The sequence below is a fragment of the Sorex araneus genome, chromosome 1 (assembly GCF_027595985.1).
Source record: "Sorex araneus isolate mSorAra2 chromosome 1, mSorAra2.pri, whole genome shotgun sequence".
In the NCBI taxonomy this organism is placed as follows: domain Eukaryota; kingdom Metazoa; phylum Chordata; class Mammalia; order Eulipotyphla; family Soricidae; genus Sorex; species Sorex araneus.
The window spans coordinates 359,812,722-359,827,165 of record NC_073302.1 but is presented as its reverse complement, the minus strand read 5'-3'; the positions used below and the strand labels follow the sequence as shown (position 1 = coordinate 359,827,165).

Here is a 14,444-nt window from a genome sequence, read left to right as displayed (position 1 = left end):
AATCCATTTTTTTTCAGAAGTGCAAAAGAGAGCAACCATGCAAAAGAAAGTAAAGTGACAAACACCTCTCTTTCTGCCAAAACTCTTTCCCTGATCCCTTAGCCTCATCTCCAAACATTGAAATATCCTCACCGAGTCTGAATGTGAAAATTGTTGGTGGTTCCGGTATGCTCATAGTCATGGATGGCAGCTGAGAAGATTATAGCAAAGATCTCCAGCTCCGTCAGCCAGTTCTGCAAAAGGAGATTACAGAGCAATCAGATCATCTGTCTTTTTCTCACAGTCTTCAGCTTGCTGGCAACAAACTCACACTAATACCTTTCCACTTTGTAGCTGCAAGTTATTGCCAAACATATATCTTCTTACAGACAAAAATATTGGGGGCAGGGTAGGATAGGGGAGGGTGCTTGTGTATGTGCTGCATAAAAAAGAATATGGAGGTTTGAAAACAACATAGTGGTTGAAAATAATATGTCAAGCAGCTTAAAAACAGCATTTTAAATAAAGAAAAATCAATGATTTTTTTACATTCCCAGTTTTTTTAAATTCCAAATAAAGTTCCTAGGTAGACAGAAAAAAATGTACATATTAAACATCAATCAAAAAATCCCATATGCTACCTACGTTCATCACAGCACTACAGTAGCCAAGATACAGACACAACCCTAGTACCCAAAAACAGACGAGTGGATGAAGAAGCTGCAGAATCATATACATGATGGAATATTATTCAATATGAGAAAAGATGAAATCTGGCAGTTTTGTGCACTTAGATAGAACTAGTAGGTATTGTGCTATGTGAAGTGAGACAGTATAAAATAAATGCCTGTTGACATGGAGGGAAGAAGAAAGAAAGAAGAAGAAAGAAAGAAAGAAAGAAAGAAAGAAAGAAAGAAGAAAGAAAGAAAGAAAGAAAGAAAGAAAGAAAGAAAGAAAGAAAGAAAGAAAGAAAGAGAGGGAGGGAGGGAGGGAGGGAGAGGAGGGAGGGAGGGAAGGAAGGAAGGAAGGAAGGAAGGAAGGAAGGAAGGAAGGAAGGAAGGAAGGAAGGAAGGAAGGAAGGAAGGAAGGAAGGAAGGAAGGAAGGAAGGAAAGAAAGAAGGAAAGAGCCTTTCTGCTGCTGCGTGAGCTCGACCCCGGAGGCAACTGAAATACTTTGGACACGAGCAGTGCCCCCAAAATGCCTCCAAACTGTGTGATTGGAGCTACTGGCCCGAGCACCTCCAGCGGGGTATGGTCTTTTCTCTCTCAACTCTCTCTTATTGAACGCAGCGATGCAACTGCCGGTTTTTAGAGTATGCAGGAACCCGCGGGAAGCCTGGGAAAGCCGAGGGGGCGGGACTTCTGGATCCGCCCTGTGCTGATATTTAAGCACAGCGCCATGTGGGTATGCTCCTTTCTGCCGCCGCGCGAGCTCGACCCTGGAGGCAACTGAACTACTTTGGACATGAGCAGCGCCCCCAAAATGCCTCCAAACTGTGTGATCGGAGCTACTGGCCCATGCGCCGACAGCAGGGTATGGTTCTTCTCTCCAGGCTCCTCCATCATGAGAGCACCACAAAAGGGAAGTAAAAGATTGCAGTGATGCAATTACCAAAAGAATTTTCCCTGGACTTCATCTAGAAATCCAAAACCCGCGCAGCTGGACCTAATATCTCTTGATTGTCAGCAACGTGAAAAGTTTCCTTTTTAGCAGGTCTTATTGTGGGGGGAACTCCAAACAATAGTACTGAGATTTTTGAAGGTAATCAAAGTAGCAGCTATTTCTTTAGACTATGAACTAAGCCAAAGCCCATGCCGGCTGTGGTGAGGAAATATCCTTCTTTCTCGGTTCTTTTCCCTTTTCTGGGAGAAACGCGGTGTGGTGTCCACCATATTATGAAGTCTATTAAGCAGGCATGAACTTAGAGGCGCGGGAATGGGAGGGGGGAAAAAAAAAACAAAAAAAACTATATACTTGGAACAGCGGGAAGCTTGGGAAGTCTCGGGCCGATACCAGCGCATGCTCCGCAGAGACTCGACCCGGGTGGCTACACTTTTGTGTGGCCGCGATGCTGCTGATCAACCAGAATCCGGAGAGCCTAACTAGACTACTTCCGGTTCCAGAAACTACTTGCAAACCATGTCTCTAGACTGAACTAAGCCATAGCCCCACGCCAGCCAGGACTGGAAATATCCTTTTATCTCGTCGGGCGGCGTGGGTGTCAACCATAATATGAGGACTATTCATTAAGCAGGCACGAACTTGGTGGTGCGGGAAGGAGGGGGGAAAAATTCTATGTACTTGAAACAACGGGATTTCATATCTTTCCAGTCCTCAGCAACGGAAAACTAATTATCAAATGCTGCATTGGCAGTAGGGCTGTCTTTCTTGGGGGAAAACTCCAACAATACTGAATGTTGTGTTGAAATATGGAATGTAATCAAGGTAAAGTGAAAATGAAGTGAAATTTATCAACTAAGCAGGCAGGGATGGGGGCGGGGGTGGGAAGTATACTGGGGTGAAGTATACTGGGGTCTTTGGTGGTGGAATATGGGCACGGGTGAAGGGATGGGTGTTTGAGTATTGTATAACTGAGACATAAACCTGAGAACTTTGTAATTTTCCACATGGTGATTCAATAAAAAATTTTAAAAAAAGAAAGAAGAAAAGAAAGAAAGAAAGAAAGAAAGAAAGAAAGAAAGAAAGAAAGAAAGAAAGAAAGAAAGAAAGAAGAAGAAGGAAAGAAAGGAAGAAAGAAAGAAAGAAAGAAGAAAGAAAGAAAGAAAGAAAGAAAGAAAGAAAGAAAGAAAGAAAGAAAAGAGAAAGAAAGAAAGAAAGAAGGAAAGGAAGGAAGAAAGGAAGGAAGGAAGGAAGGAAGGAGGGAGGGAGGGAGGGAGGGAGAGAGGTAGGGAGGGAGAGAGGGAGGGAGAGGGAAGGAGGGAGAGAGGGAGGGCAAACCCCAATGGAATAAATCTTAAAACAGAAAAAATAATAGCACTGGAATCTGAGTAGGTGAAAGGGACTGAAAAAGGGACCACTGGAAAAGATAGAAAGATCTTGAAACACTGGTGGAAGGATTTTGATTTTGATTTTAAATCTTTTAAAACAAGACTAGAATATGCCATACTGAAACCTGTAAAGTTTTCAACTTGTAGCAAAAACAACCCAAGGGTACTAATGCATGGACCAATAATCATAGATTAACATACCGCCTGAGATTTGGGAAGGACTGTTTACAGAAGGAATGGAGAGCATCAATGAATCTATAGAGTTCATGAAATGAAATTCACTTACAGAGCTTCAAACACAGCTCTCTTTCAGTCTCATGTGTAGCAGGATGGTCTGGTTGTCATGGGAACACAGAGAGCTGCACTGGTGGACTGCAAGCCAGTGTTCCTGATCTACTGGGGTTGGGTGAGATTCATGTTGCTAACCAGATTCCTGTTATAAATACTTACTTTCCTGTTAGCTCTACTGTCAGCATTCTAAACTGCCTTCTCATATTTCTCTACACATTGAGATTACACTGAAAATATCTTTAAATGAATATTTATTGATATATCCTAGCTGATAATAATGTTAAAGCCATTACAGTTTCAGAGCATGTTCTGATGAGCTGTATATGCTATTGTAATTACATCAGTAATACAGCAAAAATGAAAAAAATACCATAAACACTAATAATGAATGTTCATGTCTAAAGAACTTAAGCTCCATGTTTTGGACAGTCACTGAAAGAACTGCTATCAAAAGAGCTGTGACAACTACAAAACAGTAGGAGGCAATTACAAAAAGTTCACATTCCATTTTCTTCATGAGTTTATCTACGCTCTGATTTTACCTTCAAGAAACAGAGTGGATTTTGACACTACATGTGTGGATCTGGAGAGCATCAAGCTGAGTAAAGTTAGAGTGAGAGACCAACACAGAATGATCTCTCTCATATATGGGATATAAAGAAACATAATGATGAAATAACAACAAATACAAAGACAGTTGCAACAAGGAATATGAGAGTTGGTCTTCAGTAGGAAGTAGGACACTTGGGAGAGTGGGATGGGCGGGGGGACAAGACTGCAAAGCAAACACTACAACAGTAGTAGAAGGAAGTGTTCAACCTGGAGCAGGGGATGGAAGCTGAAAGGTAGTGCTAGTAACAGTATTTCAAACTATAGTGCCAAAAGTTATAAAGCAAGCACCTCTAGTAGAGGCAGACTGGTGGATGGGAGAGGAAAGGCCATGGTTCTGGTATTTGGGGAGGAAAGTGGACAATGGTGAAGAGACAGGTGTTGAAACACTGCATGTCTGAAATGCAATCATGAATAACTGTGGAATTCGCCAAGACTAAATAAATAAAGACTAGAAGCCTTCAATAGGAGCAGGCAGGATTACAAAACAAATATGGTGCCCAAATAAATAACTCAGAGTTCAGAGTTTGAATGAAAAACTGTGAATAAAATATATTTAAGGTAATACAAAATTTTTTAAAAATGAAAGATTTCATAATTTCAACTTGGCTTTTTAAAAACATTAATTACTTGTTTCACTGTTCCTCTAGGAAACTTTCTGAGAATTATTTGTATGTTTAAAGATGGCCATCAGAATGTAGTCTAGTAACAAATGAGTGCAGAATAATCGGGGGTGGGGGGAAATTAGAGCTCTGAGAAATATTTCTACCCGAATCCAAAATGGAATATCAGGAAACTTTAGACACCATGAATAATACACCTCATATACAATTTACACTGTGATGAAAACTGAGTGTTGGGAATGGAAAGAAATAAAGAGAAAACAAACTGATAAAAAAATCAACAAACTAAGATCAAAGTGAAGTAGATGTGATTATCAAAAAAAAAAAAAGAAGCTGCAAAATTTTCTCTAAAATGACCAAAGGATATTCTGATTAGGGGTAACAGCTCCAAAGGCTTTTTTTTTGTACCAGGTCTATACCAAAACTGTGCATACAGAAACTCATGCAGTTCACGACTCCATAACGGTGGATATGCCATTATCTCTGATGTTTAGTAAAGAAAACAAACTGAGAGATGTTTGCTAGTGTATAAAGTTACACAGCTAGTCACATGACAAGACATGAACTATGACCCTGCAGTTCCTACTCAGAATCTTTATCATCCTTTCTTTGGATCACCATTCATGTCTTTACTCAATTTCACATAAAATCACATGGGTTGTACTTTCATGCACATTCTTAATATTTTTCATGTGTATTTTTTTATTTTGGTGAAGGTTTTCTTTTCTTCCTCAATGCTCTGACCAACTCATCTATTTTAAATTTTTTTTTAATTTTTAATTTTTTCATTTTTATTAGTGAATCACTGTAAGGTACAGTTACAAACTTATGAACTTTCATGTTTGCATTTTATTTCCATCCCTCCAACAGTGTCCAGTCATCTCCAACAGTGTTCCCAGTATCCCTCCCACTCTCTCACCCCATCCCTCCCACCCCACCCCACCCCTGTGGCAGGGCATTCCCTTTTGTTCTCTCTCTCCTTTTGGGTGTTGTGGTTTGCAATAGAGGCACTGAGTGGCCATTGTGTTTGGTCTAAATTTTATTTTCAGCACGCATCTCCTATCCCGTGCAGGTCCTCAAAACACACTTTACCTGGTGTTCCCTTCTCTATCTGAGCTGCCCTATCATCCAGCGTGAAGACAGCTTCCAAGACTTGGAGCCAACCTCCTGGTACTTATCTCTACTATTCTTGGGTGTTAGTCTCCTATTCTGTTATTTTATATTCCACAGATGAGTGCAATATTTCTATGTCTGTCTCTCTCTTTTTGACTCGTTTCACTTAGCATGATACTTTCCATGTTGATCCACTTATACGCAAAGGTCATGACTTCATCTTTTCTAACAGCAGCATAGTATTCCATTGTGTAGATGTACCAAAGTTTCTTTAACCAGCCATCCGTTCTCAGGCACTTGGGTTTTTTCCAGATTCTGGCTATTGTAAATAGTGCTGCAATGAGCATTTGAGTGCAGATGTCATTTCGACTATACATTTTTGCCTCTCCAGGATAGATTCCCAAGAGTGGTATTGCTGGGTCAAATGGGAGCTCAATTTCTAATTTTTTAAGAAGCGACCATACTGTTTTCCAAAAGGGCTGAACCACTCGGCATTCTCACCAGCAGTGTAAGTGGGTCCCTTTCTCCCCACGTCCACGCCAACAGCGGTTGCTTTTGTTCTTTTGGATGTGTGCCAGTCTCTGTGGTGTGAGGTATCTCGTGGTGATTTTGATCTGCATCTCTCTAATGATTAGTGATGAGGAGCATTTTTTCATGTGCCTTTTTGCCATTCGTATTTCTTCCTTGAGAAAGTTTCTGTTCATTTCATTGCCCCATTTATTTTGATGGGGTTGGATGTTTTCTTCCTGTAGATGCCAACAAATGCCTTGTATATCCTTGATATCAACCCCATATCTGATGGGTATTGGGTGAATATTCTTTCCCATTCCGTAGATTGTCTTTATATTTTGATCACTGTAACATTTGTGGTGCAGAATCTTCTTAGTTTAATACAGTCCCATTTGTTTATCTCTGTTTCCACTTGGTTGGTCAGTGGCATGTCATCCTTGAATATTCCATTAGCTACAATGTCGTGGAGGGTTTTGCCAAGCTTGTCTTCAATGTACCTTATGGATTCTGGTCTGATGTTGAGGTCTTTAATCCATTTCGATCTGATTTTTGTGCATGGTGATAAGTCGAGATCTAAGCCCAATTTTTTGTAAGTGATTGTCCAGTTATGCCAGCACCATTTGTTAGAGAGGCTTCCTTTGCTCCACTTCACATTTCTTTCTCCCTTATCAAAGATTAGATGTTCATACAATTGGGGTTGTGTGTAGGGATATTCCATCCTGTTCCATTGGTCTGTGGATCTGCCTTTGTTCCAGTACCATGCTGTTTTGATCATTACCGCTTTATAGTAGAGTTTGAGGTTGGGGAGGGAGATGCCTCCCATCGTCTTTTTCCCAAGAATTGCTTTAGCTATTCGTGGGCATTTATTATTCCATATGAATTTTAGGAATGTTTGCTCCATGTCTTTGAAGTTTTTCATGGGTATCCTTATAAGGATTGCATTGAATCTGTACAGTGCTTTGGGGAGTATTGCCATTTTGACAATGTCAATTCTTCCTATGCATTAGCAGGGAATATGTTTCCATTTCCTTGTGTCCTCTTTTATTTCACTGATTAGCGTTTTGTAGTTTTCTTTGTAGAGATCCTTGACCTCCTTAGTTAGGCTGATTCCGAGGAACTTGAATTTCTGGGGCAAGATTGTGAATGGGATTTTTTTTTATGTCACTTTCCTCTGTCTCGTTATTTGCGTATAGGAAGGCCATGGATTTCTGGGTATTGGTTTTATAACCTGTGACTTTACTGTACAAGTCTATTGTTTCTAGGAGTTTCTTGGTAGAGGTTTTAGGTTTAGCTATGTATAGTATCATATCATCTGCAAATAGTGAGAGCTTGATTTCTTCCCTTCCTATCTGGATGCCCTTCATGTCTTTTTCTTGCCTAATTGCTATTGCAAGTACTTCCAGTACTATGTTAAACACAAGTGGAGAGAGTGTACATCCTTGTCTTGTCCCTGATCTTAGGGGGAAGGCCCTAAGTTTTCTCCATTGAGGAGAATGCTTGCCATGGATTTGTGGTAGATAGCTTTGACTATCTGGAGGAAGGTTCCTTCTAAATTCATTTTGGTAGATGTACCAAAGTTTCTTTAACCAGTCATCTGTTTTAGGGCACTCGGGTTGTTTCCAGATTTTGGCAATTGTGAACAGTACTGCAATAAATATATAGGTACAGATGTCATCTCTACTGTGCTCTTTTGAATCCTCGGGATATATTCCCAGAAGTGGTATTGCGGGGTCATATGGAAGCTCAATTTCTAGTGGTGGAATATGTGCACTGGTGATGGGATGGGTGTTCGAGCATTGTATAATGAGATATAAACCTGAAAGCTTTGTAACTTTCCACATGGTGATTCAATAAAAGAATAAATTAAAAAAAAACAATTTCTATCTTCTTGATTCTATTGAGGTATGTTTTGTGACCCAGTACGTGCTCTATTTTAGAAAATGTTCCAAGTGCACCCAATAAGAATGTGTATTCTTTCTTTTGGAAGTGTAAGGCCCTGTTAGCCCTCTCTCTTCTATTTCTTCCTTCAGAGCCAGTGTTTCCTTGCTGAGTTTTGTTCTTGTTGATTTATCCAGAGGTGACAAGGCAGTGTTGAAATCTCCAACTACTATTGTATTTCTGGTGATGTCATCCTTAAAATCTGCTAGCAGTTATTTTAAGTATTTAGCTGGTCCCTCATTAGGTGCATATACATTTAAGAGTGTGATTTCTTCCTGTTGTACATAACCCTTGATAAATAGAAAATAGCCTTCTCTGTCCTTTCTGATCTTTTTCAACCTGAAATCTATGTTTTTGGATACTAGTATGGCCACCCCAGCTTTTTTGAGGGAGCTGTTTGCTTGCAATATTGTTTTCCATCCTTTAACTTTGAGTCTGTGTTTGTTTTGATTGTTCAGATGTGTTTTTTGTAGGTAGCAGAATGTTGGTTTCAGTTTCTGGATCCATTTTGCCACCCTGTGTCTCTTGATAGGTGCATTTAGACCATTGACATTGAGAGAGATTATTGTCATAAGGTTGTGTGCCATCTTTCTATAAGGGTTTGTTGCTTTTATGCGTGTTTTCTTTCTTGTCTTCCAGGAGCCCTTTCAGTCCTTCTTTCAAGTTTGATTTTGAGTCCATGAAGTTCCTGAGCTGTTGTTTATCTATAAAATGGTGTATCGTTCCATCCAGTTTGAGTGAGAGTTTGGCTGGGTAAAGTATTCTTGGTGAGGCGTTCATTTCATTGAGTTTTTTCACTATATCCCACCATTGTCTTCGGGCTTAGAGGGTTTCCTCTGATAGGTCTGCTGTAATTCTAAGGGCTGCTCCTTTGTATGTGATTTCTTTCTTTGACCTTGCTTTTTGCAGTATTGTGTCTCTATCTACGGCATCCATCATTCTGATTTTGATATGCCTCGGAGTGTTTTTATTGGGATTTCTTTTAGCTGGCACCCTTCTGGCTTCTTGGATCTGGATGTTTACATTCTCTAACTCTGGGAACTTTTCAGCAATGATTTCTTTAACTGCGTTTTTTTCATTGGGGTTGGCTCCCTGTCTTTCTGGTACTCAGATGATTCTAATGTTGTTCCTCTTGGAGTCATCTCCTAGGTCTCTGATTTGCCTTAGAGCTATTTTGAGGTCTCTTCCCATTGTTTGTTGTTGCCTGTGCGATTTCTGCTGCGTGTCTTCAAGTTCGCTGATTCTGTCTTTGGCCGTAGACATTCTACTGTTGAGGGCACCTGTTGAGTTTTTAAGTTCATCTATGGAATCCTTTATTTGTGACTTTTTTTTTATAGTTTTCTTATTTCTGCTCTCATTTCTTCCTGTATTTTCTCAGCTATCCATTCCCCCATTTCTTTCACTTCTTCCTTTAATTTTCTGTATGACTGTTTCATTGATTCTTTGAGTTCCTTGAAGATCCTCAGCATTTCATCTCGGAATTCTTTTTTGGAGAGATCATATTTGTGGGTACCCCCTGTTGAGGTATCGGGACTCTTTTTTTCCTCCTCTACTCGTAGTGGAGATTTGCACTGTTTCTTCATGTTGTTGTGGATCCATAGAGGTAAAGCCTTTAAGTTCACTGGCACTGTTCCCTCTTATTGCCAGAAAGAGTTCTAAATAAGATCGACGGTGCTCAACCTTCTTGTTTAGCGTACGTCTTTCCTCTTGGTCATTATTCTGTGACTTATGATAGATATCTAGTGCAGCATCGGAGGAGATATTGTTTCCTATTAGGCTTTTATGCAACTTCTTGAATACACTTGTTTTTTGGTGGAATTGGAGTCAGCCAGAAGATTATTGTCGTTTTGTGTTTGAGGTAGCCAGAACGCTTTCCACCAAATTAGATAATTAAGTGGGATGGGAGTTGAGAGTGCTGGGATTGGTCCGCTGGCCCCACAGAAGGCCATGCCCAGTTTTGATGAGGCCACACCCTTCACTGGAGGCCACACCCCCAGCCATTCCCTGTTAATGTCCAGTGCACTGACATATATGCTCGATGCTGGGACAGTCCTGGCAGGAGGCTTTGGGGAGCGCAGGGCTGGACCGGAAGGGAGCACAAGGTGATTCAGACCTGATGAAGGGTCCTCGATCTGACCCACTCATCTTTCCCAACTTCTGCCCACAATATCCCCATACATCATCTCCAATCTCAAGAAATATTGATTTAAATTCATTAACAATTAAATTCATTAACAACTACATTCACTGTTAATTCCATCTAAACAAATCTGAATTATAGAACATCAAGTTGGGTAATTCTGGTTTATATACAACTCCAGAATTACAGTTCTTATGTAACAAATATTAGTGAAACTTCCCTTCTTACTCAGATACACTAACAAGTCCCAAATGCATTTTATTGTGGTTCCATCAGAGCGTGACAAGTCACAGGGACTCTCATTTTGCTATCTACAGACTGTGAGTGTCACGACCAATTTAACGACAGGGATGCCTTGATCACAAGTGAACTACGGGTTTTCTGAGCATTTTTCTTGTTCCCTCAGAAAAACAGGCCCTGTGTGTGTGCTGTGTACGTATGTGGCCTGTATGATGGCAGGCGAGGGAGAGAAGACTCAGTATAAAACTGGAGGAAAATGAGAGGAACAAAATTGCAAAAGAATATATAACTAGCAAGTTGTTCCTCTGTAACGTAGAACACTTTTCTTTTGTTGTCTGTTTCCACCCCTATTTAAACTCTCTGCTGCTCCCTTAGCCGACAATCACAAACTTAAGATTAAAGACACTCTTCCTAACAGAGTGTGGAGTATCTGAAGTTTGGTCAGCGTCTCACAAGTCTGAAACGTCGAGTTCATGTGACTGTGTTCCTTTCTGGAAGCTCTGTGGAAAATCCAATTTAAGCACAGTTCAGAAACTGGCAGATTCACTCCATTTCCTGATGCATGGGTTCTCTCCAACTTCAAGTTAGTAGAGGGTGGTCGGTTGATTCCTTCTCTTACTCCTTCTGTCAGAACTTTTGAATTTAAAGAACTCACGAGATTACATTGGGTTTACCTGGAAAAATCCAGCATAATCTCCATTTTTAAAGATCCTTTGATTAGAAACTTCATATTTTCTAATGAATATGTCAAATGGTTTGACAAGAGAGCAAAGGTCATGGGAGCAAAGTCATGCAACCATAAATCCTAGTAACTTACTTAGCACTCTTTAACCAGATGTCATGTGATTACATGTCCTACTGCTTCTAAGTATGATGATTTTTGTCTAAAGAACACACACAGCTTCTCCCTTTTAGAAAACATAAGCAAAAAAAAATTAATGGCACCTTGCCTGACAAAAGCAATAAAAGCAGCCAAGATACAGCTTTGGTTTGGGGGATCTTTTGATCTGAATGAAAAAGCAAACTGGAATGTAGAGTCTGATTCCTCTCTATTCAATCAACAACTCTTCAATCTAATTCTGCTCAAGAATTTTCTCTTAGAAATGAGCAGATTAATTCTGAGAAGATTCAAGAATCTTTTAGGCACTCAATTTAAGTAATAAGGAGTAACAGAAAGAGATTATAATGAGTAATAATATTGATGTTAAAGCTCAACCGACCTTACTTTATGAATGGCATAATTTAATTCCTTTTGTATCTTACAGCTTACAATATTCTAATGAACTAAAGGCTTTCTCCTCTTGGTTTACAATGAAAGGTTACAGTAACAATATGTTCTTCATTCATGAGAATGTTCCCTACTGTTTGTATAAGTCTGCAGTGAAAGAAGTTTGTTTTGAGCTGCATTTCCAAGAGAGAGTGGGTGGAAAGTTGTTTCCATATTTAAGAATGAGTTTGAATATAGCTTAAATTGATAATAAAAATTCAATGGCAAATGGCAAATGAACTAATTTATGCAAAGCATGCAAAACATCATGATCACTGGCTGCTATGATGTAACACTGAAGTTAATGATAACTTGCATTAACATAAAATGCTTAGGAGTTTTTCTTGAGGGCTGAAGAAGCTGTGTATGATTCACTTTTAAATCCCCATGGTGTAGTACACACAGTAGGCAGTAAGTGGAAGAGATGAGCTCAAAGTATATTTTCACATCCGGTTTGTCCTTTACCAAAGTACTCTGAAGTATCATAGGAATATCAAAGATCTCTTTTTGGTTGAGGGTATTGTAGAAGCACGACAAAATATTTAAATGCCTGCAAACCAGACCTGTCCTGGCTCCTCCTTCTTCTCTAAACTTTAGTTTTGGCTTTTGTGGCCACACTCAAGTGGTGCTCGGGATCACTCCTGGCAGTAGTTGGGGACCATATGCAGTGAGTAAACCGGGGTCAGCTACATGTAAGGCAAAAGCCTTAACCACTGTATTTTCTCTTTCTCTTTGGGCCATCTGTATCTCTGCCCACCCTGTATCTCTCTCTCTATGCTTATACGCTGATCTCACCCGGTCCATGACTGCTACAAAGCTGTCAGGAGAGCCTTTGCCCTGGTCCTCCACATTCTGCTCACATACTCTTCCTCAGGTCTTAGTATTGCATAGCTCAAGCCTAAAATCACTTTACATCAGACCAAATACTACCTCTGAAAGAGGCTTTTCCTGGCACATGAAAAAGTGCTCTACATCACTAATCATCAGAGAGATGCAGATCAAAACAACCATGAGATACCACCTCACACTACAGAGACTAGCACACATTCAAAAAAACAAAAGCAACCACTGTTGGAGAGGATGTGGGGAGAAAGGGACCCTTCTACACTGCTGGTGGGAATGCCGACTAGTTCAGCCCTTTTGGAAAACAATATGGACGATTCTCAGAAAACTAGAGGTTGAGCTCCCATTTGACCCAGCAATACCACTGCTGGGAATATATCCCAGAGAAGCAAAAAAGTATAGTCGAAATGACATCTGCACTTATATGTTCATCGCAGCACTCTTTACAGTAGCCAGAATCTGGAAAAAACCCGAGTGCCCTAGAACAGATGACTGGTTGAAGAAACTTTGTTACATCTATAGAATGGAATACTATGCAGCTATCAGGAAAAATGAGGTCATGAAGTTTGCATGTAAGTGGATCAGCCTGGAAAGTATCATGCTAAGTGAAATGAGTCAGAAAGAGAGAGACAGACATAGAAATATTGCACTCATCTGTGGAATATAGAATAATAGACTAGGAGACTAACACCCAAGAATAGTAGAAATAAGTACCGGGAGGTTGACTCCATGGCTTGGAGGCTGGCCTCTCATTCTGGGCAACTCAGAGAAGGGAACACCAAGTAAAATGTGGTCGGGGGTCATGTGGGGGAAGGGTGATGTGTGCCGAATGTAGACTAGAGACTGAACACAATGGCCACGCAACACCTTTATTGCAGACCACAACACTGAATCAGAGAGAGAGAACAAAAGGGAATACCCTGCCATAGAGGCAGTGTGGGGTGGGGGAAGACGGGACTGGGGAGGGTGGGAGGGATGCTGGGTTACTGGTGGTGGAGAATGGGCACTGGTGAAGGGATGGGTTCTCGAACTTTGTATGGGGGAAACATGAGCACAAAAATGTATAAATCTGTAATTGTACCCTCACGGTGATTCACTAATTAAAAATAAATTAAAAAAAAGGAAAAGAGGCTTTTCCTGTCCTACTTTAATTCTTGGTAGAACACTAGTGACATTCTCTCGCTCTTGTTCTCACCGTTCTGTCTGAAACCTCTCACTAAGATGACTGTTCTGTACTATCCCCATATGCATCCTCATCCTTCAAGAAGGGACCCGGAATGTACATGCTCAGTAAATATTTGAGTTTATTTTTTAAAACTTTAATCAATTCCATTAATGTACATCTATTCTGAGCACAAATACCATCTTGTTTTATTAAAATAGTTTCATTAGTTATTTTAATATCAAGCAGAGTAAGAACTATCCAGCCACAAACATTATCTTTTTCAAAACTGTCTTAACTAAGGTGTGAAATATTTAATTCACATAAATTGCAGGGCCAGCTGATCATAGATTTCATATTAAATTTTATGAGACGTTTCAGTGGTGTTAATTTTAATCCATTCATTTTTTTTTAGTAATGGCCACACCCATTGGTGCATGAAGACCATAAGGGCTATCCTAAACAGTGCTGGAGAAGGGGCGTATAGTGCCAGAGACTGCACTCGGAAACATGCACTGCATATGTCACGGTTGTGCTCCACCACTTGAGCTGTCTCTCTGGCACCTGCCTTGAATTTAGAAAGTAGTTTGAGGAAGCTGACATCTGCATAAAAACCATATTTATTTCTCCACATGTTTAAAAAATCATCTAGATGTCTTTTGATTCAGTTTCATTGTTTCCTTTTTATCACATTTTTAAGCTGCTAGGAATATACATTAT

The 14,444-nt window shown here is 40.1% G+C and overlaps 1 protein-coding gene across 7 annotated transcripts in view; it reads right to left on the bottom strand.

Annotated features, from left to right (window-relative positions):
* Window positions 1-14,444, bottom strand: part of PDE1C (phosphodiesterase 1C) — a 645,533-nt gene that overhangs the window by 111,045 nt on the left and 520,044 nt on the right. For all 7 annotated transcript variants that reach the window (XM_055138682.1, XM_055138699.1, XM_055138691.1 and 4 more), the window contains one exon: window positions 133-233. In XM_055138682.1, the coding sequence (XP_054994657.1) occupies window positions 133-233 (101 nt within the window). The remainder of the gene's footprint in view (window positions 1-132; window positions 234-14,444) is intronic.